General features: G+C 40.2%; 1 protein-coding gene across 6 annotated transcripts in view; it reads left to right on the top strand.

Annotated features, from left to right (window-relative positions):
* SOX5 (SRY-box transcription factor 5) overlaps nt 1-25014 on the top strand; it is a 439034-nt gene that overhangs the window by 351456 nt on the left and 62564 nt on the right. For 5 of the 6 annotated variants that reach the window (XM_055118342.1, XM_055118344.1, XM_055118343.1 and 2 more), the window contains exon 9: nt 8194-8340. In XM_055118342.1, coding sequence (XP_054974317.1) covers nt 8194-8340 — 147 coding nt within the window. The remainder of the gene's footprint in view (nt 1-8193; nt 8341-25014) is intronic. The other variant, XM_055118341.1, reaches the window with a different exon arrangement.

The following is a 25014-nucleotide window of genomic DNA, read 5'->3' as shown; positions in this document are numbered from 1 at the left end:
TCCCCAGTGAGCACTGAGGGGGAGACTTTCCCAGCCCCCAGGCACATTTTATGATTACCTTCTGCTGGGGTGGATGGGGAGTGGCAGGAGGGATGCTCCTAAACCCAGTCTTCCGGCTCCTGTGACTGGGGACTCCCCCTTCATTACCTGGCCCTGCTTCCCACACTTATCCTCTCGGGGACCCAAGGTAGACCCTGCCTTGATGAAACCAACCGTCTAGTCGGCCTTTCTCCAAGGCCACGGTGGGGCTGTCAGAACCCCCAACTCAGGTTCCCCACCACACGTCCTGGCACGCCCAAGCCTTCAGGGCCTTTGGTGTCTTCATCCTGCACTTCTCTTTCAGGACTTTAAAAATCTGGTGGATAACAAAGTTTGTACGGTATAAGGGAGAGGCATTTATTTGTATCACACACTTTGCATTGCCATGTTTATTATGAATCTTTTGAATACTGCAACACACAGCAATGAAATTGAACTCATCGTTAGACTTTCATTTCTTAAAAATCTGGTTTTAAACCAAATTTGAGGGACCGGGATAGTGGGTGGGTTGTGTACTGGAGCCCTCGGTACAGTCCCTAGCACAATGTGGTCCCCCAGTATCAGAGGAGGGACCCCTAAGCACTGAAAGGGTATCCTCTGAGCACTGCCAGGTGTGGCCGGGCGATACAAAAAGAAATCCTGCAAAACAAATCTGAGTACCAACGCTAAGCACACTTACAGCTCAATAAGACAATTTTTATAAAGAGCCAACATTTTGAATTTCAAAGAAGATAAAAATGGCTGATAAGCATATGAAAAAGATGCTCATTAGATGTTTAGTCACTAGAAGAAAGCAAATTAAAACTACAATGAGATAGTTCACTTTAGAAGAGTCATAACAAAAAAAGGTTAGAATCCCATCAAGTTTCAGTTATGATATAGAAACAGTCATACTTTGTTCATGAAGATATTAAAGAGTTTGAACACTATGGCACTGTCACATGTTAAAGAGACAGGGAGAGGTCTCCTTTCAGAAGTCCTCTGAAGAATCTTAAATAGTTACACTCTCTGTTGGTTGGTTTAAGGATGAAATGAAAGCCTTTGCATTTCTTGCTCTGCCTGGACTGTGTCCTCATTCTACCTGGATCTCGATGACTCAGTTATCAGGGTCGTACCTATGTCACATTCTGGAACCTGCCTCAGCTCTAAACTGAGTGCATTCAACAAAGTGAGCCCATCTGTCGCTCAGAATCATCCCTCCTCCTGACTAGAGCTGGGGTTGGGAGACTGAGCAAAACCTGTAGGTCTTGCCCAAAGGTTGAGACCAAGAAGATTAGGAACTGAAATCCACCCTCTCCCCCAGCTTGGTGTGGATGTATGGGAGAGAATGTGTTTGTGTGTAGGGTAAAATATGTATATCCTCAAATTGGCCATACTAAAATGTTTCTCTGCTCAGTTCATTAAGATGAAATACAACTTAAAGATTTTGTGCAGCAATCACTAAGACCCTTATCTGCAATGTTTCCCGCCCCCCCCCAACTGAAACCCTGAACCCACTAAACCAATATATTCCTGATAGCCACTTTGCCCGCTACAAACTTCACAACTTTCAGCAACTCTTGCAGGTGGAATCGTGCAACATTAGGCCATTTGTAATGGGCTAAATTCACTTAGCACAGAGATTAGTTGGCACATGCCCAACGGGATCGGGATTCCCTTCCTTTGTCAGGCAGTCACAAGCTTCTGAATGGACAAGTATCCTTTCTCCATTGATGTGCATCTTGACAACTTCCCCTTTATAGCTCCTGCCACTTTATTGCTGCTGTGAGTGTGGTTGTACAAACACCTGGTATGGTCTCTACATTCTGCTTGGGTCTCTGATCAGAAGGGGGGGATGCTGGATTCGAGTTAGTCCTATTAAGTTTTGTTTGTAGAAAGGCACTGAGAGTATCCCGTTCGCATGGCAGAGCCTGGCAAGCTACCCATGGCGTATTCGATATGCCAAAGACAGGAACAAGAAGTCTCACAGTGGAGACGCTACTGGTGCCAGCTCGAGCAAATCTATGACCAACAGGTCGACAGTGCTGCAGTGTAGAAATACACACTCTTTCCCTTGAAGATTGCACCCTTCTACACCTCGCACAGCCTGTGAGGATTCCTGTTTCTCTTATTTTTCTCCAACTCCCCCTTCTGTTTTTTGCAATAGCTCCTCTCCCCACGATGAGAAGATGAGAAGTCTAATTTCACTGTGTTTTGCATTTGCATCCAGGTAATTTGAGGTGTGTTTGTCAAGATGACAAAATGTAACATTATTTTAAAGAATTCATTAGGTGGACTAATCCTTAGGTAAATGAAAAAGTTAAAAATTTGTTAGATGAGTTTCTATTTGTACTTTGATCCCGGAATCCAGCAAATTTAAGGCCTATTGTATTTTTTTCTTCCTATATAGTTGAAAAACATCAAAACAGAAGATCTAATAATATTAGGGAAATACTGTATTTAAGCTTAAGTTGCTCTGATAATTTTCCAGAAAGAAACATTATGAAGAATAATGTACAAAGCAAATTTATTCACATTGAAACATGCTGATATGTTTTGAAAGATTTTCTCCAGTACATTAGTTTCTCTTTAAACTCCACATTTAAGTTACATTAAGAAGCTGAAATTAAGCTATAAAGATAACACTTATGGAGCCTTGAAATTGCTTTCTGGATTTTTTCTTGCCAATGTTATATTCCTTATCCCTGTCCTCAAAAAAAAAAGCAAAAACATGCTTTTCTTACACATCACATCTAATCTCCATCTTTCAGATTTGATTTAAACTTTACAAGTATTTGCCTGTTTTAAAAATCCCTATAAATGTTACATACACAATTTGAATTTCTTATACAAACTGTTAAGTAGTAAATATACTTTAACCCTTGTTGACATATATTAGTCCTGCACTAGAGAAAAAAAGACAAAAATATACCTATCATTCCTGTACATAGATTTGAATTATATGGTATCATTATTGGGGAAACTTTATCCCTATCATGTTCTAGAGAATTTCAGTCTTTTTTATACACGCTTACCTGAGAATTTAGAAGTGACTGTTACTTATTTCTTAGAAAGGGCTTTCTCTATCACCAAGGATAATAAAATACTTTAACTTTTTATCCATGTACCTCAGGTGAGTTAACCTTGTTGTTCTCAATTGATTGAATACTTAAATTGTATAAGTTCACTTATGTCACTCTTTTATGTATTGTTTTTTGATATGAAGTTTCATCTGAAGAAAATAGGTCAAATAGTTTTAGATGATTTAGCAAAAAAAAAAAAACATTTTAAATACTTGTATAGTTTGTTAGTACTCTCCATTCAGATAAGTGATATAAAATTTCAAAAAAATCTTTAAAAGCTAATATTTTTTACCATATTACATTGAAGAAAGACCATCTTTTCCTTCATTATTTCAACATTACTTTTTCTCTCCTTGTATATTGTTCTGACCCAGATATTCTGTGTAGTTTGATTAAAGTGGGAAAGGGTAATATGGAGAAAGATGAGGAAGACAGAGACAGAGAGTTCTTATATTGCACCTATTTCCCTGTCAGATGTAAAGCTGTTTGCTAATCTGTGCCTATCAAAAAGAAAATAATGGAATCAAACTATACACCAAAGTGTGAGTGAGTAGTTGCAGCATTTTCCGTATCACAATTCAAACTTATAAGATCTCTATTACAGTTCAAAATCACATCATGAACCCATTCACTAAGTTTAAAATTTTAAAACCTATAACTAGCCTCCGAACTGTCTCAGCCTTATTCAGGTTAAAAACATCATCTCTTCATTCTCAGCAATGGAAAACAAATTATCAAATGCTTGCTTTTCAGCAGGTCCGACTTTAGGGGAGAGAAACTCCAAATAATAGCAGTGAGGTTTTTTTGTTGAAATATTGAATGTAATCAAAGTAAAGTGAAAGTAAAGTGAAATTTATCAGTTTCACAGGCGGGGTGGAGGGCTGGGGTGGGGTGGGGGGTGGGGGGGAGGTATACTGTGGTTCTTGGTGGTGGAATATGTGCACTGGTGAAGAGATGGGTGTTCGAGCATTGTATAACTGAGACTTAAACCTGAAACTTTGTAACTTTCCACATGGTGACTCAATAAAAGAATAAATTTTTAAAAAATCATCTGTGTTGCTCTCATGTCCTGTGGCTCTATTGCCTGTGTATTTCTGGGTGTTCTCTAAGGTGGTTTTTACCTGGGAACCCACTCAGGCTCGGTCTTCCTGACACTTCATCTCCAGCACTTCCCGCCCCCAAACATCCTCCATGTGCCTTTTGCTGCTTGGTTCCTTCCGTCCCCTCTGCCTTTCTTTAATTGCCCTTCATCTAAAAAGTCCCTGTTTCCTGTGTTGCTTAGGCTACATCGCAGAAACATCCCAGGAAATCCCTGGCTTATTTCCCCTTCCTGTGCCTCTTGTGCCTATACATACAGTTGACTTCAGTTTCATCATTTCGTGGTTGTTGATCTTGATCTAAGCAGGGTATGTTTATGGATTTTCAATATTTTCGGCAAACCCGTCACAATGTAGAGAAGACAATAGGTTGAGGAATGTCTATTACCCCGCTCGTTTCCGACTTTGTATGATTAGTGGTTGTTGTTACTCCTTATTTGATCAGGCATTTTTGTCGTGTTAGGTTTTTTTGTTGAATATTTTAAATAAAGTGTGATTTATTTCTTACAACCCTCAAAGGCCAGTTTTACTTATCTCTAATTTACAGATTATACAATTATGGCTCCGTTTCATTGCCCAATATTCCTAGCTCAGAGCTGAGATTAGAATTTTAGTTTGCCTTACTTTTAACTAGTATAGCATTGAAGTAGAAAGCATGGTTATTGGGGGAGCTTAAATATTTTAGAAAATAAGATTATGAATCAATTTGAGACAAAAGTAGTTACTTCTGCATGTATGTTTATGTCTAATATATATGCATGTGTATGTATATTTAGTTATTAACATGTCAGTACAAAGAAAACAACGACTAATCCAACCTAATCTTATATGACTATTTTCTGGGGAAAAACATCATTATCTGAAGTAGGTGTTGGAAAGAGAAGGAAAGAGGGAGTAAATGATATGAAAAATAGAAAATAATGCTTTGTAAAGTTGGGGACTTTTAGAAGTCAAAACAAATCTTTTTCACATTAGTTTCAAGATAAGGGTCAAACTGTTCTGCAAATCCCAAATTTTCTGTTAGTCTGTTAACCTCACAACATGAGTCCTCTCTTTCCACTTTAGTGTTTCATGTTCCGGAGCTCTGAATTGTTTCTGGCATTTGGAGAGACTTGACTGAGCTTACAAAAGTATACTTACTGTAATGGACCTTCTATTTAACTCTGAGCTTGTCTGACCTCCTTTAAAGAAGAATATTAGTCAGTTCTCTTCAAAGGAGTCTGTGTATACACATAGAGATATACATATGAGAAATGTATATGTCTACAAATGTATATTTGTTTTAAAAACTCTGGATAGATAGATATTATTTTATGTATGCACCTGTGTGCATCTACCTGTAATGTGTAGGCGGCTTATATGGTTCCATGATGCTTGTTTTTTCAAGTGACTCTCTGGAACCAGTGTGTCAGCCAATACACATGTTAAATGATTTTAAACTATAACATTAGTTTAAACATTAAACATTAATGAAACCATTCATTTAAATGAATATTGTTAACCATTAGTTTAAACGAAACATTTTAAGCTATAGCTCTAATGTAATGTTTGGGGGTAAAGAAAGTGTTTGGTCATGTCCGGAATAGCCCTTGATGCTCATAGGCTATTAGTGGCTCTGTAGTCAGAAGTGACCCCTGGAAGTACTTGGAGGACCACCTGTGGTGTCAGGGACTGAACCAGAGCTAGTCACGTGTAAGGCAAGTAAGTGTCTTAGATCCTTATCTCTGCGGCTCTAGCTTAATTTTTGAAAAAATCAATTAAAATATAAGCTACAGCAGCAATTTTTTTTCCTAAATTGCCACCCTCATCTATATACCCAGCTTGAAAATCAGTGTCAGATTACTTATAATTATTGAGATTTCCAGTTAATCCCTGACTGGCTATATTAAGATCCAACAATATAATATTTCTGGCTCATGTGAAAGATTTTAGATCTCTAAGACTTGCAACCCTATTACGTGTCTGCACCATGATATAAATGTAACAGAGAACATGCTTATCACAAATTAAAATGTATTACGGATAGATATTCCATGCTTTCAAACCTTGGCAAACCAGGAAAACCAGATGTGCCCGAAGACAAGTGCAGTGATCTGGGAGTAGCGGAAAATTGATCACAGTCGGGAAGAGCAGCTCTCTGCATTGTCTCCTTGCATCAGGAAAATGAAATATGAGAAGGACCACGGTGGGCTGAGGGGAATGAAAGCCCCCCTGTTGTGAGCCGTACTCCGTGAATCTGGCTAATGCAATTTTCCTCATAAATTACTTTGTTTCTGGAGTGTAGAAAGACCAGTAAACGGGCTGATTCTCTAATGTTATTGTGGAAAGACTAGCTTGTTTCTCCCTTTTGCTTCACTGGGTAAGAAATAATTATTGCAACCAACAAGAATCCGGAAAGGCAAGAAGTGATCAAAAGCACACGTCTGTTTCTCTGGTTTGTCATTCTTCAGGATGAGCCTTTCATTAGTCGCTACTGAAAAGTCAACTCGGGCCCAGGGAGAGCTGGAAGGACTGGAGTAAACCTTTTGTGTGCTGGGGTAGACCCTGGCCCTCAGCCATACTAGAAGATGTATCCCTGAGCACAGTTGCACTTGATGCCCCAAATTAAACAAGTAAAACACAGCTATTTCAGTTACCATTTGGGGAGTCACACACAGAGGTGCTTAGGAAATACTCTGAGTTCTGTGCTCAGAGTGCATTCCTGGCAGTGCTTTGGGGCCATCCATGGTACTGGGAACTGAGCAGGCATTCCTGATGTATAATACAAGTATCTTAACCCCCTCCCCCACCCCCCCCCACCCCGCATACTCTCTCTCCAGCTCAAACTGTAATTTTTATCAATAAATTTAATGTTTTGTTTTCATTTGGACCTTAGTATGAAAAAGTTACACAGTGTGTTTTCGTGGAAATACATGTCCAATGAAATAAATGCCTTCTATCTCTGTTTTTATAAATCCTCCCCATTTATCAAAGTCTCTGTGTTATATTGAAAAGTTTTATCCTTTGAAATTCCTTTCAGAAAAAAATTGAGATAATTCAGAGAACTCTCACACCACTTTTCCTTGAGAGCTTTTCCCCCCTTTGGCATCCATCTTTTTATTACAGAAGATTTAGCTTGCATGATAAGAGCTATCCACCGAATCTCAAGACAAATGAGAAAAAGGAAACCGAACTGAATTATACAGTATATAATTGTTGCTAAATGGAGATGAAAAGAGTATTAGTCTAAATGTTTGACGTGGCTATTTGAATCTAAACCAACCTCCTTAGTTTAAGCTAATATATCATATTGCTATCATTCTCAGAGTAAATTTTTCCTGTACTATTAAATTGAATTTGTTCAAGAATTTTTTATTGGTTACTTAATAAGAATTATTATGTGATGGGTTAGTGGAAGAGAATGTGTCTTAGACAGTATTCCTTAAAACCTTAATCCTCGGGATAATTTGAGGGTTGTCTGTGTTTATATATCATGAAGTAAAGTGGACTTCTGGCAACCATCCAATTAATTTTTATCAATGTAGGTAGACCAACCAGATAATGTTCCTCAGATATTCTCCTGCCATTCTTTCTTTATGCTTTTTTTTTAAGTTTTTGCACAATAAAATAATTGTCACTGGCTCTCATTTCAACAAATCATCAAAGCGGTACATAGGACTTGAGCCAGTACTAAGGTAAATTGTGTGGCGCTGTATTCTTTCGTAACGGGGCATACTTGCCTCTCAAATCCCTGGGAATGGGTAGGTATGAGTGCTGCTTACTCGCTCTGAGTCCCCGCACCCGGTGAAGGAGAGATCCCCGATATGTGTCACTTGTCCTTCTTCCCCTGAGAAGTCAGTTATGCACATTGGCGGGGGCGGATTCTTTGTAAAGATATTCTAGGATACAAAATGGAAAATGCCCGTCGGAAAGCTCCCACATCCGGGTCCAGGCCCCCTCGGAGCGAAGCGCTTATCTTGTTGCTAACAGTCTTTTTGCCTTTGTGTTTTTTGCAGCAGTTATATGCTGCCCAGCTCGCAGCCATGCAGGTGTCTCCGGGAGGAAAGTTGCCGGGTCTCCCGCAGGGCAACCTTGGCGCTGCAGTGTCTCCTACCAGCATGCACACCGACAAGAGCACAAACAGCCCGCCGCCCAAAAGCAAGGTACCCCCCGAGGGAGCTGCATGCCCCGCCGTTTACAGCGTTACTTTTTCATCAGTGAGATTTAGCGGGTGAATGCATACCAGAAACAGAGTAAACGCTACTCAGAGTTTAGTGTCAGAGTCCTCAAGGTCACCAGAGGCCAGGGGAATCGATGGGATGTGTGTGTCGATTTACATTTTATTCCACCAAGGGGCACTGATACCTATCAGCACACTGAGTCTTACAGAGACTTATAAGAGGTGTGATGGACCCAAGCACACCTACTCTTACAATTAGGGCCTTACGGGTCGTTGAAAACGTGTGTGGGAATAAAGAAGTTACCTGGAGTGAGAAATTGTGAAAGGGTTTCTAAAGAAAGGGATGACTCTTTCAAGAAAATATAACTGGGGCAAACAAAGTGTTTTATGTGAATAACAGTAAATATTGGCTACATTATAGTACAGGTAATAGTTTATAATCTATACAGGAAATAGCCAAAATGATTATCATGTCAAGATAAGAAGATAGAAGTGTGAAAAGTGGAGTTCATGGGAAAGGATTAAGAGGGAGAGCCCAACTGTTTGAATTCTTCTTGGTGACAAGAGGAGAGAAGCAGAGAAGTTAATTTGACGTTTTCTTTGTGCTTCTTAAAACCTTACATCGACAATGATATATGGATATATTAAGCTTTCTATGAAAGAAATAAGAAGAGTAAACACAAAGTAGTTTTCCTTGCGATTACTCTGGGAAATCACTGCACATGTTTTACGGTAATAAAAAAAAATGTTCAGTAGAAAAACTTTGTTAATTTTCTCCCCTGAAGAACATTGTTTTGGCTGTTTGCTGAATTTCTAGAAAATGACTTGTTTTCTTCTTTCCATGAGAACTGTGTTAAAATGTCTAGAGAGTAGCATGACAGGAGAAGTCCCAGAATTTGAAGAACATACACAAGAGTAAGCGTTAACAAGTATCGAAAGGAAAACAGGCTGAGACTTTTGAGTCATATTTGCACCCAGACTTTCCCACTGATAACAGACCCTTAATCCAGAAAGTGTCTGGTAAAGGGATGGGGGCCCTGGAGAGGGGGCCTTTCTCTTGTCTTTTTCACGCGCCCTGTTTTCCTGGCTTTAGTGAAGAGACACAGAGGAGGGAGTGACACTGGATGTGAGTTTCAAAAGAAGCATATGGGGGCGCACGTGACTCGAACGTTGGGTGGCCGAGAGCCATTGCCCTGGCTGGCCCCTGGCGACAGATGGACGAAGGATGGGGGAACGGAGAAACAGCGCCCCAGGCTTATCGATAGACCATTTATTCCTCTCTCCTCTCCAGTGTAGTACGATCTCTTTCTTACAGCGCAATCATAGCTGCAGTTTTTGTCATAGCCCCAGTCATCATAGTTCCATCATCACAGTCTCCTCATAGACCTCAAAGTCCTCTCCCCTCTTTCCCCTTACAGTCTAGTTATGTAGCAGTCATGGAGGGAGGGGTACCCATAAGTGGGGTTGACTGTTGTCATAACAACAAGCAGAGGTAAAGCCACTCCTTCAGGGGAAGTTCTAGGGGATTAACTCAAGGACAAAATCTCAGCTGAGGGTTCAGCACTCCAGATTAGTAGATCTGCTCAAGGGCAGGATTCCATCCAGGGTGTATTGCTTCTCCTCTCCTCAGCTAGTAATCCATTTAAACAATCATAGTAAATTTGCTTCTTATAATATTTCTAGTCATTTTGTATGAACACAGTAAGAGATATATTAAGCTTAAAGGTTGGCTCTTCCTGGGGACATAACCCTATATATCCCAGACCATAGTCCTCAGGCCAGGTTAGTCTTTCCTAACACCATTAGGGTCCTTATTCAGTTACTTCTTTTTGGGTCGGGACAGAGTTTGTTCCATGACCATGCTCTTAACTTATTATACTTACAGCACTTAGCTAGTCCCTTTCCAATGCCAGGTAGCTCACAGCTTGCCCTGGGTCCATCCAGTCCCTTTGTCAGGCCCTGCTTTTGGAGTGCTAGGAACTAAGGACTACCAAGGCTTAAGTCAAGTAAATATGGATGCCCAGGAGTAAATATTATTTTGGAGTCAATTAACTCCCATGTTACAAAGCATAGCATGAACTGTCTTCCTGTGTCTATACAAAAAGGACATTGCTAACCCATGCAAGTGACATAAAAAAAAAAAGAGAAAAGCAATATAGTATTATTAGTGCTTGATGGAATTGGGTGTGCCTCAGGGGCACTATTGTGGGAGTAACTCAATAAGCCTAAGGTCCCTGTGGGAGGAGCAAGGACAACCCAATGTTATCTAACAACAGGAGGTATGAGACCCTTTTCTACTGCATACACCCAATGTGTGTCCCATGTTTCTGTAAAAGCACAGCAATACACACACTCCCAATTATGACAACCATTATTCATTAAACTTAATTTTGAAGCAGTGTTATTTGGTGTCTCCATGCATCAGCAGTCTTAATGCCGTTTACATACAGAGCTACCTTTGAGACACACGAACTGCAAGTCCAGCATAACCTGTTACAAATAGATCTACAAGGATTTATTTTAATTCCCCATTGATCTATTAATGTGATTTCAAATCATATTTTATTTTATAATCAGTGTGTTTCATCTTAAGATTGTTGGATATATAGTTCACTTGTAAATGACTTATGTGTCTTGCCATGAGAATAACATTTTGTATGGATGGTATATTCCCAAGTGACTTAGGTGATCAGTAAGTAAGCTTTTGATGTCACTTTTCATCTATATATGAATCCACCCATTCATTCATTTAAATGTTTATTGAGAATTTGTTTACAGTGACACATTCTTTCATAACCATGGCAGAAGCAAGGATATTTGGTTTGTTTTGCCAAGATAAGGATTCTTCTTTCTTACATATATAATACTAGACAGTCATAGAACTCTATAGACTAGGTGCAAAGCACACCAATCAATTCAGCAATGCTAAAATCCTTTCATAGTCCATGATTTATATTCCTCTGTTTATTAGTCTAAGAAACTGGCTTGTGCTTCTACAGCTGTGATTACACATGATTTTATTTAAAAATTGCTTACTTTTTGAAAATTAGCATTCATGAATTTTCTACCACATAAAGTCCAAGAAAACCATGGGCATTATACTTCTTCCAATCTGCAATTATTATTAAGTGCACTACAAATTTAACCAAAAATGCATCACCTCCCGTTATGTATCTATTATTTAGTAAAAATAAGTCTGCGCAATACTTTCTAGTACACTATCCACAATGATTCTTGGTCAGAAAGGGTGTGCTTGTGGGGCTGGAGTGATAGCACAGCAGGTAGGGCATTTGCCTTGCACACAGCCAACTCGGGTTCGATTTCCAGCATCCCATACGGTCCCCCGAGCACCACCAGGAGTAATTCCTGAGCACAGAGCCAGGAATAACCCCTGTGCACTGCTGGGTGTGACCCAAAAAGGAAAAAAAAAAGAATACCTTACGCAGAAAGGGTGTGCTTGAATTTAAGCTCAGCTATAATGTTCAGTGGGTAAAAATAGTAGGACGTAAGCATATTGCTATAATCATTTTAATTAAGAACTTGTCCCCCCTCACAATCAACCAGAAGTGAGAGAGACTCTTTTCAGTACATGAACTTGAGTTTCTTATGTCGGGAATTGACATTTATGCAGACAATAACAAACATTTTGAGCTTACAAAGCTATTTTTACTTTTATATGGTAGTTACTATATTTATATTTTTAAACAATTGATTCTTAGTTGTCAGTATTTTCTGTGTTTTCATAGTGAATTTTTCTGTGTTCCAATCAAGGTAGGATTATTTTAATGAAAGATTGACTTTTCTGCCTACCTTGCTCTGCTCTAAGTCAAAGTGAGGCTTTCCTGAGAAAGTAAATTTATTGTCTGGAGCAGTTGGATCATAAGCCACATCCAGGTGATAACGTGATGAAAATGATCTCATTGGCAGCTGTCAAAAAATCAACGGTGCTCCCCGAGCCGCATTTATTGCCTGCCCTTCCTCCTAGGCGTGCGTGTGCCTTTGACTCGCAACTCCGGAGAAGGACACAAACAAAACTTATTTGCAATTTGCAAAAATGGAAGGGGGGAGTCGAAAGGAGGGGGGCTCCAAAAGACTGTAAAATTGTGCCGCGTGAGTCCTCTGATGCATGCTGTTTTCAATCTGCTGTGTGCCAGTTGGAGGCTCGCGGAGTGCGTGCGCGCGCGAGAAAGGATAATGCTGAGAAATGATAGAGTGGCTGTGACCTCCAAGCTCAGCCTGGAAATCCAAGACATTGATTTCACTTAGCATTCCTGCTGAGAAATCTGGCGGAGTTCAGTTGTAATAAAAGAACAAGATTCTGTTCTAATGGTAATGGCGTATGACAGACGTATCACTTTGTCTGTCCTCGGCCCCGGAGAGAGGAGAATTGGAGAAAGGTCGGCTGACCCGCCTGCAGTGTTCTGTGAGTGCTGGACTGAGCTTTGAACTACCGCCTGGGAACATAATTATTTATAATATTAAATGATAAAGAAACCTTCCGAGGACTCACGGTGGACCTCTGAAAACTGCACTCAGGAATTGTGCCCTGTAAATATGAAAACATGCACACGGGCGCTGGTGTCTTCAAAGTAACCAGTGGAGAATGGGGATGGTATCATTTGCCGATATGTCACCTGTCCTCGGACTTAGTGTTCATTTCATTAACACGTGACATATGGTCATATTATTTTGCCCTATGTATCATGCATGCATTTTTAAAAAACTGGTTCTTTTTTGCTTAAGAAAATTAAGAGCCATAGAAGCCTTTTTAAGTTTCTTGGTTCTTCCGTAAAATCTTTATAACTGCATGTACACTTGTCTGCTTACTAATCATTAAGTTTTTACTCTCTGGATCATATTCCAGGGCTGCTTTTTTTACTGCCAATAAACCGAGAGATATTTAATTCTTCAGAATTAGTTTTATAAATCCTTTGTATTTTTGCAGCTGAGTGTATGGCTAACATTGGTAAATAATTTAGTGAATGTCTGAAATCTTGAAATCTGGTACACAAGCGATTTACTCTAAGGGAACTTAGGATAAGGAAAAGAAATAGTTTCCAACAAGCCAGAAGTAGCTGTTGTTCTTGTTTGCTTGGTCAGTTGCGCCCGTGTTGGTGCTGGGTTCTCTGACTCAACACCTCTATCTCGAATCAGCGTATGCTCCCTACAGAGGACCTGCTTGATTTGTCTATAGCTGAGCATTGTGCCATAGGCTGCTCACAATATATTCAGTGCTCCATCTTTGCATTACCCGTTTCTTTAATGAAATGGTTTTCCATGTTATTTGTAGTAGACTTTTAAGAACCCAAATCGGTTTTGCATTGTGGCCGTAATTGATCCTTTGATGACAGTATTTTTTTTAACAATAATATTTCTTTTAGGTATTTTAACAAGTGGGTTTAATCTGAGCACTGCAATAGCAATAAGGGGAAGAACAATGTTTTTATTTGGTCTGATGCACAGTTCGTACTCATGTTTGTGAGTGAGTAAAATTTAAAATTCCTTGTTACCAAGAAAGTGCTATGCCATGCAGAGGCCAAGCCCTTGAGGTTCACATTTTAAGTGCTTTGCTGGTGAAAAAGTCACCACCTCTTGGGGAAATTTTCAGGGCGACTTGTCAATACTGCTAAATGCCTCTGGGCATTTGCTGGAAACTTACTTGTTGCCTGCAGCAGCCTGGAGTAGTTCGTGTGAAAAGCTGAGGGCAAGAGAGGATTCCCGGGTGCTCTGCTCTTAACCTCGCCGTGACCCTGGTCCTGCCTCTGCTCACATTTGTGTCTCCATCAGCAACAGGAACACATAGATTGTACAAATCAATTTTTTTTTGTTCTTTTCTAATACTTCTGGCAGTGATGCTCCTATTTGCTCAGCAGTAGCACCTGGAGTTATGACAAGGAAAAGAAATATTTTCCAACAAGCCAGAAATAACTGTCTTCAGCTGACCCACTTCTATCAGAGTCTTTACCTCTTTCTTTCCAACTTCCTTCCTCTCTTCCTCCTTGATTCTCTCCCTTCCCTCCCTCATTCCCTCCCTCCGATCTTCTCTTTGTCCTTCCCTCCTTCCTTCCTTCCTTCCTTCCTTCCTTCCTTCCTTCCTTCCTTCCTTCCTTCCTTCCTTCCTTCCTTCCTTCCTTCCTTCCTTCCTTCCTTCCTTCCTTCCTTCCTTTTTCCCTCCCTCCCTCCCTTTTACTTCCCTCCGTCCCTCCCTCCCTTTTACTTCCCTCCGTCCCTCCCTCCCTCCCTCCCTCCCTCCCTCCCTCCCTCCCTCCCTTCCTTCTTTCCTTCCTTCCTTCATTCCTCCCTCCCTCCCTTTTACTTCCCTCCCTCCCTCCCTTCCTTCCTTCCTTCCTTCCTTCCTTCCTTCCTTCCTTCCTTCCTTCCTTCCTTCCTTCCTTCCTTCCTTCCTTCCCTGTGCCCAGGCCTTATTCCTAACCTTGTGATCAGGGATCACTCCTGGCGGGCTTGGGGAACCAGATTTGGTGCTGTAATGACCAATAATGCTAGAATAACCCTCTGTGCTATAGCTCTGGCCCTACCATCAGGTTCTTTCCGATGAAAGAGAATTATAAATATTTGCAGAATCTAATGCAGAAACAAGAAGTAGAACTGCATCATTTATTTTGTATGGGGGCACACCAGGCAGTGCTTAGGGCTTACTGCATTCAGGACTTACAGATCCGATCACTCCTGGTTGTACTCAAGGGACTATATAAGGTGGCAGGGATCAAACACAGGTCAGCCAAGTGCAAGGCAAGTGTCCCACCTGCTACACTATGATTTTAGCTCCCAAAACTATATTGTTATCCTCTCCTAATTCACAAGCACAGTGATGGAAATATATTCTAATTGGTAGCCACATACTTTCCTTAGTAATGTCACTAGTGCTAATGACTCCTATTAGGAACCATTTTTTTTTTAAATTTAATGGTAGCAATCACATCGCTTCATGCTATCAGATTGGCATTGTATCACACATTGATCTGCACAGAAGTATTTTTTAGTTCAGTACTCTTAAATTCAAACTCCGATACACATAGACACATGATTACTTAATGTTTTCAGAGGGCAAAATCAGATGGTTTCATGATTCAGCTTAATTGAATATTCATTCTAACAGGAGATTTGGGAAATAAAATTTTTCCTTTGCCAACTTTCAGGCAGTGTTCTGTATTTTATAATAACCAGTGTGCGGGAATTGAATTCAAAAGTACACATACAGAACAACTATCAACAATATGGATAATTAAAAGATTATTTTTAATATTATGAAGAAATATGCTTTGAAAGTAAAACTCCGAGAATCAAAAGTAAAACTCCACACATTTGAAATAGTTTAAATGAGCCGTGAATTGCTAAGATCTGCAAAGGACTTTTACTGTGATAAAAGTTCAATGAACACTGTTCAGTGTAGCCATAACTTCATTTAATATTTATCACACTTTATCTGGCCATGAAAATTTTTGACTAGTAACAGTTACTGGAGATGTAGTTACTCTGTGGAAGTTTCTAGTATAGTATTATTGGACATATTCGTGGGACTTTTCAGGTCAAGCTCTCAAATAATCATTACTTCTTGCAAAGAGCAGGAATTTACCTGCCTAGTATCTCCACGTAAGTCACAGCACTTGGTCAGCAGTCCGAAGAAAGGAGCGGTCATTCCTCTAAGTATGAAAAATCAAATAAAATCCCCCATTCATCCTAAAATGATTGGACCTAGCACTTTCATCAGTTTCATTTCTACTGAAACTGCAGAACACAAAGGGTTGTTAGCCCCAGCTAATTATAACTACATTCAAATGGGCTGTCCGTATGCTTTTAACACTGTCATACCAACAAAATGGTAGAATTGCCCTAATCCAGCTGCTCGGTGTATGGAAACCCCCACCTAGAACTCTAGCAGCCCTTGTGTCTGAGTGTCTGCAGAACCAGGTTGTGTCAGCCTTTGAGAAACTGGGTAGAAGGGCCCTGCTCAGGAGTTCAGCTGCAAACTGGCCCTGTACTCACATCTGGGTGGGACATAAACACAGTGGGTACAGCATAGACACCTTGTCTTTTAACATTTTAAACCAAGTCTAATGTTAAATGGAGTGTTATGGGCAGACCTCCTGGGAGGAGCCAGCCTCTCTCCTTTTCATCTGTGTTCTGTGGACAGGAATTTGGGCAGCTAGGACTTAAGATAGAACCCTTGGGGCTGGAACCATAGCACAGTGGAGAGGGTGTTTGCCTTGCACGCGACCGACCCCAGTTCACTTCCCAGCATCCCAAATGGTCCCCTGAGCACTGCCAGGAGTAATTCCTAGTGCTGAGCCAGGAGTAACCTCTGTGCATCGCCAGGTGTGACCCAAAAAAGAAAACAGAAAAAAAAACCCTTCCTGAGTCTAGTGGTAATACATGTCCAAGTGGGTCATTGGGGTTATATTTTACATTTTCAACATACAAATTTTAAAAAATCAAAAATCAAGGAATTGACTAGTGACAATCTCAGCAAAATAAGGGGGGGACTTTTTGTTTGTATTAATGGAAAAGGGGCAAATTCAATAAGGGCTTTAGGTAATAGCCATTGAATTCAAGTGACCTGGGCTCCATTTCCCAGGGCAAAGATTTGTTTTGACAGAAACCTATCTGAAGCCTCTCGCCAGCTCCAAGGAGCCTTGCCAGAGCTTTATGGTAACGCACATTCTGAGGACGGAGCAGGGTGCTTGGTGGCACAGGACCAGCCTCAGAATCACACTCTTTTAGGAGAACGTTGCCCTCTCAAACAAGCCCAACCCAAACCAGATTCACCATCCTCGAGGTTGTGCGTGCAAAGTGTTTTCATCCAAAGTCCCTGCCACAGAGGGAGGCTGGGGTGGGGGTGGAGTGTTGGGGGGATGGTGGGAAGGAAATGGGGGGCAGTGGTGGTGGGAATGTACACTGGTGGAGGCATGGGTATTAGATCATTGTATGACTGAAACGCAACCGTGAACAGTTTTGTAATGAACTATCTCACAGATAGTCAATAAAAATTTAAAACGTACGAATATGGGGTTCACGCTGATGTCAATCAGCTTAATCAGTAACTGAATAAATGGCAGCACTCCCACGTTGAAAATAACAATAACAACAAAACCCAAAGTGTTTCCATTTGAAAGCCAGGCATGGACAGTTGACCTGGTCTTGGGAAGAAGAGCAGGAAACCCAAAAAGATTCCTGTAGCGGAAGTTTCGGTGCCAAGCTCAGTGAACCCAAGCACGGTCGGCTGCCCATAGCCCGGGAAAGCCAGCGTGCTTCTCTCCGCTATGAGGTGTCTTTGCTTTCGGGACACTCCTGTAGTTTTAGCTTCCCGCCAACATTCCCGACAAATCATCTACAGTCCTTTGTCTCCTCTGCTCAGCTAATGATCAGTTGGAATGTTGATCATTGATCCTTTTTGTTCAGCTGGGATAGTCTTCACCAGTCCTGAAACCTTTAACTCTTGAGGCGGGAGTATACCGAGGACTAACTTCTCTAGCCCACGGATCCTGAGGTTCTTTATTTAATTAAGTTTTTCATGTATTCATTCCTCTTTGTCATAAAACAAGACGAATTTTAAAGGTGTCTTGGATAGGGCGAGCCCCGGGTATTATTGTGCGCGCGCGCGCGCGCGCGTGTGTGTGTGTGTGTGTGTGTGTGTGTGTGTGTGTGTGTGTGTGTTTGGGGGAGCAAAGATCAGGTATGGATCATATGAAACACTGGCTGGACCTCACACATGCAAGGTTCATGGTCCACTGCTGAGTCACCTTCCTGACTTCAAGATTTGTTTTTATTTTTAAAAAACTGCCTTGGGAGGAGGGTTGAGGGTACAGTCACACCTCTGTGCAGAGGGGCTATTGCAGGCTCTATGCACGGATATCTTCCAGGAGTCTTTGGGGACCATGTGGGTGTGGGGAATTAAACCAGGGTCTGCCCCATGCAAGGTAAGCACCTTAACCCCAGGAAAGGATTAAAGCTCCACTGCCCCACCCCCAGATTTTTTTTTAAATGTCAGTTAACACTAACGTTTTATTTAAGTGCTGGAAAATAATGCTCAATAGATATTTGTTGGTTAGATTTTGTCAATAGATCTCTCTTTGGGGACAGCCAAACAGTGAGCTTGTGTTTGCTTAGACATTACCAAATGAAGAGCAGAAAGAAAACAGAACAGTAAACAGATACAGATGTGAAAGAGTTGAAAATCTAAAGGGATGGAGCATGCTAAGCTGGCTGCTGACAAGACCAAAACCCAACATATTAGAAAGCTTCGTTTTTCTAACAAAATGTGGCAGGCGTTTTATTTATAAACTATGGAAGTTTAAAAAAGCAGGAAAGCCCAAAGCCTGTCTTCGTCCAGTAAGTGTTCCCGCCCTTTGCCATCGGTACACCGACAGGATTCTGCCACTTCCTGGGGTAACTGTTTTAATCCGAGTGAGTTTGTCCATCTCAGTATCTTTAAAATCAACTATAATCCGGTTTCCAGGATTTCAACTTGTGGTTCCACTGTCCAGTTCTATTTGTTGGTATTCTGTCGGGGTTAAATAATAGAAGACTCAATTTAAACAGAATTAAAGCAAAAAAGAGAAGCATTGATTCACGTTTTTAAAGAAAATGTGGGTTTTTTTCCCCCTTTGGGTGTGGCTTAATACCAACCAGACCCATCTCCCATGGAATTGGCTTTTCTCTCTGAGCTCTATTCTTCTCTCATCCCGCCAGACTGTCCCTGTTCAGTGTTCGGCTGCATCTTCGGTGTACACACAACAGCTCAGTGATTCGACAGATAATAATTTGTGCCCGTTCTGTGCCAAGTTCAGTTCAAAGCAGCAGAGCTATGGCTATCAGAGTAATGAACAAAAACAGTTTGTCCTTTTAAGACTTTGTCATCTAAGGGAAGGAAGCAAACTATAAGCAATTAAATAGAGAATTTTCAACTCCGCTGTGAGGGGAAGAAAATAAAATAAGCTACAGAAGCACCTGGGGACCAGGGAGGGGTGAGGGAATCTTCTTGAGATGGAGCAAAAAGGAAAGATCTTCCCAAAGGAGGGCATCTGGTACCATGACTCTGGTCTGTAAGGAAGTTGACAAGTGCCAGGTTTAACATAGAGGCTGGGGTGGGTGACATGCAGTGAGCGGGACGAAGAAGATGAAATATGAAGATGGGTACAGAAACAATCAGGTTATGGGGAAGTTTTGTTTTTCTTTTCCAAGTTAACGAGTTGACGTATTCTGAATGCATTTGTTTTTACAGTAAATTTTCCACTTGTCATATTTAAACAGCTCTAATTACCCACTCATTCATTATCTTTTCTTTTAGGATTTTATTGTTTTTGATGTAAAGGGATTTTTTTCTTTATCCCTTGGATTAACTTATATTTTAAGCATCTCTACCATCTTTCCTTAGACACTGTGAAATCTGATGCCTAGTGATATATCCTGGACCTTGTAATTAAAGTCAAAGTTTCATTCAGCAAATGTCTTTTTTTTTCTTGTTTTTATCTTTTTGGGTCACACCTGGCGATGCACAGGAGTTGCTCCTGGATCTGCACTCAGGAATTACCCCTTGCGGTGCTCAGGGGACCATATGGGATGCTCGGAATCGAACCCGGGCTGGCCGTGTGCAAGGCAAAGCCTTACCTGCTGTGCTATTGCTTCAGCCCCAGCAGCAAATGTCTTATTCTTATTTTTCTTCAGTCCTCATAGTCTCCGAGGATTTGTTCCTTACTCCTGTGAGAAGCGTACTCAGCACACTCACGCCATTGCCTGCAGGAGGAAATTTCAGGGCTGAGTCTTTGAAGTGAGAGTTTAGATGTAATATGTGGATATTGATTTCAAGTTAGTAATACAGTACTGTAATTGCTGTATGTTTCACTCACAAACATTTAGAAATCTTATTTAAAAAAATTAATGTTTACTGAAATCACTTGTTTTTCATTTGTCTTCCTGTTGATCCTCGATTTGCTCGAGTGGGTGCCAGTAACGTTTCCATTTGTTCCTGTCGTGTGCTAGTGTAGCCCAATGATATCTGCTCACTTCGGGGACAGGAAGTGCCTCAAACAGTTCATTCAGGGTTTTGACGAAGTCTGACCATCTCGTTGGTGGGCGGCCACGTGGTCTTTTGACGTCCCGTGGAATCCAGTCAGTAACACTCACAGTGTGTGTGTGTGTGTGTGTGTGTGTGTGTGTGTGTGTGTGTGTGTGTGTGTGTGTGCGCGTGTGCGCACAAGGCAGAGCCTGGAAAGCTCCCCATGGCGTATTTGATATGCCAAATACAGTAACCACAAGAGGTCTCATTCCCCTGACCCTGAAAAGAGCCTCCAATCGTTTGGGGAAAAACGAATAAGGAGAGGCTGCTATAATCTCAGGGCCGGGATAAATGGAGAAGTTACTGGCACCTGCATGAACAACAGGATGACAATAAAACAGTGAATGTTTACTGAGGAGGTTTACAAGCCACATGAGAGACCCTAGGGCCAGGGCCTTGCCTTACATACAGCGGACCTGAGTTTGATACCTAGCAATACGTAGAGTTCTCAGAGTACTTTCTGGAGTAAGTCAGCCCATGTGCACAGCCAGATGTGGCCCACAAAACAAAAGATCATTGATCGTCGTTTTTTAATTAATTAATCATAGTTTTAAAATACTGGCATGGAGTTCATATACGAAGTTCTTTTAACTTAGATAAATTTTATTCATTTATATTACATAAAATGAGATTCTTTTATTGCTACACTTTTCACATTTCCTCATGCACATGGAATGTACAAGTGGCATTAATTGCACAAAATTAACATAAGGAAACAAAATGATTTTAATTGAGTCGGTCCAAAAAGTTATCATGAAGTCCTTCATCATCATTCTGTAGTTTCTCTTTGCTTTGAATAATCAGCCAAGGAACATGGTCATTTTTAATTATGGTTTTTTTAAACAAAGAACAGATTTTATGTAACTCGATGAGTATTAAGTGTGGGGGAGTGTCTCACAGAAGCCCACGGAATGGTGACTATGAATCATTATTTAGCATGTGCTTCATGTCAACAGAGGATCTGCACACCTAAGAATGTAGAAGATATCAAACATTGCACTATAGAATAATGATTTTTTTTTTACTTTTTGGGTCTTACTGGGAGATGATGAGAGGTTACTCCTGGCTCCGCATCAGGAATTACTCCTGGTGGTGTTTGGGGCACCATGTGGGATTCTGGGGATCGAATCCTAGTCAGCTGCATAGTAGAATACTATTTTATTCAGAAAAGGAGAATTAAGAATAACTTGGTTTTCTTAGGGATCAGGGGTCAGCAGATCTTGCAGGAAATTCTTACTGGTTGTCAAGGGCCTGTATAGTGCCAAGGATCAATTCAGTGGTTCCCACATACAAAACCAGAACTCCAGTCTTTACAACAATCTCCCAGGTCCTAGAGAATAATTTGATCACTCTTTAACTTGAAAATACATTTGATTTTTTTTCTATACTGAGATAAAAAACTTATGCATTCACATGTTGATCTTTTGCATATTAAATTTGAAAAGTGAGCTCTCATTATTGAGCATTGCTGAATCCTTGTTGAACACAGTGCTTTGAACAGGAAGTGGTGTGCCTTTGGATAGCATGTCTAAGTGAAATGCGCAGAGAGCAGTTCTCTATGTTGGAGTCAAGTGCTTACATGTCCTCAGTTCTTCTGGGAAGAATATGTCCCTTTACTCCTCTTCGGCCTCCTCGATCAAGTAATTGGATGCTTCTCAGAATTACACTCTCTTTTGAGCTGTAGGGCATTTAATTGCTGGATTCCACAGCTGATCACACTTGTCCCTCCAATGCCCACCACTTGATTGTATTGGATGATTCCAGAACCAAGTGGTTCCAAAAATATTTTTTATAGTTTTCATACTTCAAAAGGATAAAGATGAGATCTCTAAACTTAGAGAAAATGAAGATTGTCATTTTTAATAGATTTTACCTTGCCAGGATAATAGGAAGGAAAAACTACATACTCAAAAAGATAAGACTTACTTTTCTCCTAGATTACTTCTCTCAAAATTGACATGAAATTTCTCTCTATATTCACTTAATATGACTTCACCTGTCCATTAGTCCACAAAATATTTCTTTATCAAAGCTGTTTTGGTACTTTGAAAGATCAATTATTAGTACTGAGATTTGGTTTGAGACTTTCTTTTAAATTGGGGCTTTCAACAACCAAAAGATTTTATATCTCTGGTTATGTAATTTGAGTTATTATGGTTTATTGTGCAATTCTGATGACTTTTGGCAGTGTAGATATTTCATAAATAGGAGAGAAATTGAGACCTAAAATAGAAAGAATGAAATACCGCAAAAAAAATTTCTCTTGTGGTATTTTCAGTAGAACTTAAAATAACATCAGAAAAAAATGCTGTTATGAAGTATATATAAAAGCATTATGACAGCCATCGGAGTGTCCTTAAATAGGTACAGATTTATGGTATCTGTAGATCACAATGAAATTTATTTGAGGTTCAAAGTTTTATGTTAAGTATCTAGGATCTCAGTATTTAGAGTAACCTTTTTATCAGTACAGGGCAGGAGAGAGTTTTAGAATAAGTGGTGGATTTTTTCATACTATTTTTGAATGCCAGTGGTGCTTTAATTTATCTTAAAATGATTATTCTAGTCCAATATTAAGAAAACCTCTGAGTACATTTTATTTGCATTCCTTTTTCTATTCTTAGAGTTGCATTTGCTAGGATTGTGGTATATTATTACTAGTATTATAATTTATGTACTTACAACAGACTAACTGAAGGAACGATCAATGACATAAGATTGATCATATTAGAAACATTTCCCTTACCCATTGAATTATAAGTGCCTGACCCATAATATGCACTCAATAAACATTTATTAGATTTAGTGTTTATATTGTACAACTCAATCTGATTCTTAATATGAATTGAAGTCTTACCAATTACTGTCATAGGGCCCCTTTTTATTCTATTTTTACAATTATATTTATAAACATGTGATCTAAAGTAAGTCCATTAAGTATTATATTTAATCAGCTATTTATGTGAAGTTTGTTGCCTTTGATACAACTATGATTTTTTTAGAATAAAAAGCTATGCATGTTGATAATTAAAAATAAGCATTAAAGGTTACTTTAAAATATTCCGCATCTTGGTGTTGGTGAGGTAAAGTTACTATTGCACCAAGATCATAAATGTTAATGCCATTGTAATCATATTTCCTTAACTATAGTTAAAAGACTAACTGTATAAAGTGCACAATTGATAGAATTAGTCAAGCTGAAATATATTCTCCTGGGAAAAGAGGGACCAGAATGGCTTTTTTGGGGGGGGAGGGTAAGACATGTTTTAAGTAATAAAGTATTTTTGCTTCAAATACAGCCATATTTTTTGTTTAAACTTCTAAAATATTACAACAACTTTATTATTCAGAAATGAGCTTTTGAGAATCATTTTCAGAAGCTGTCATTGCTCGTTGAACTTTTTTCAGTAGATTTTTGAGCAGCTCTAATATGCTGCACGTGGGTAGAATAAAAACAGTAATAAATGGCCCAGTGTACCAGCACGATTCAGAAACTAACAGCAAAAACACTGTGGATTAGGTACTGGTCAACGAGTAATACAGAGAAACGGACATTTTCCGCTTGGAGAGACCCAGTGGTCAGGAGCAAGAGTGTTTTCAGAGATTTACCGTTTATGAGGTGCTTAAAAAGGAAAATCAAATCAGCCAGTCCGAAGACCTACAGCAATGGAAAAGCAGTGTGTTGTGTTTCATCTACATCTTGTAGAAAAAAAAAAGACGATGCCATCAGATAGGAGGAGTGAACTCAAGAAGAACAAAATGTAAACTTTTATTTACAGTTCATCCTTCTGCGATCCAGCGCCACTTACCTCACTCCCGCTTTATTACTCGGTCTTTCTCCAAATCCTAGAGACTATGCTCAGTGAAAATTTTGCCTTCTAGATCATATTTATTTCGCCTCTTTCCATTCTTTATTGAATCTCTCTGAAGTGCTTCCGCTCTCTTCATTCCCTTGCCTTCTTATCTGGCACATACGCATAAGATCTGCCCGAACTGTACCCTTGTAGATTTAGTTGTGTCTGCATGCTGACCTCACAGCACTAATCTGTACTCCTTGGATAATATCATGGCGTTGACACATGTCATCCTTGTATGACTCTGAGTACCATAAAGGCTGATCACTGTATCACTATGTCACTGTCATCCCGTTGCTCATCGATTTGGTCGAGTGGGCACGAGTAACGTCTCCATTTGAGACTTGTTGTTACTGTTTTTGGCATACTGAATATGCCACAGGTAGTTTGCATACTCTGCCGTGCAGGTGAGATACTCTCGGTAGTTTTCCGGGCTTTCTGAGAGGGACAGAGGAATTGAATCCCGTTCCACCGAGTGCAAGGCAAACGCCCTACCCGCTATGCTATCACTCCAGTCCATAAAGGCTGATAGGGGTCATAATTCATTCTTCTTTAGCCTCAAGCATAATACTTGACATATCACCACTGTTTTCTAGTTTAGTTCAAAGGAAAAATAAACAAGTCAGCAACCAGTGGAAGTGATCCCAGATACTACGTTCAAACATATAAGCAAATTGGGACCCCCCCCCCCCTTAGAGGGGAGTGTAGAACATCTAAACATTGGAACACT

This window comes from Sorex araneus, chromosome 10, assembly GCF_027595985.1.
Source record: "Sorex araneus isolate mSorAra2 chromosome 10, mSorAra2.pri, whole genome shotgun sequence".
Classification (NCBI taxonomy): Eukaryota; Metazoa; Chordata; class Mammalia; order Eulipotyphla; family Soricidae; genus Sorex; species Sorex araneus.
The sequence above is the reverse complement of the archived record's forward strand: the minus strand, read 5'-3'. Positions and strand labels throughout refer to the sequence as shown.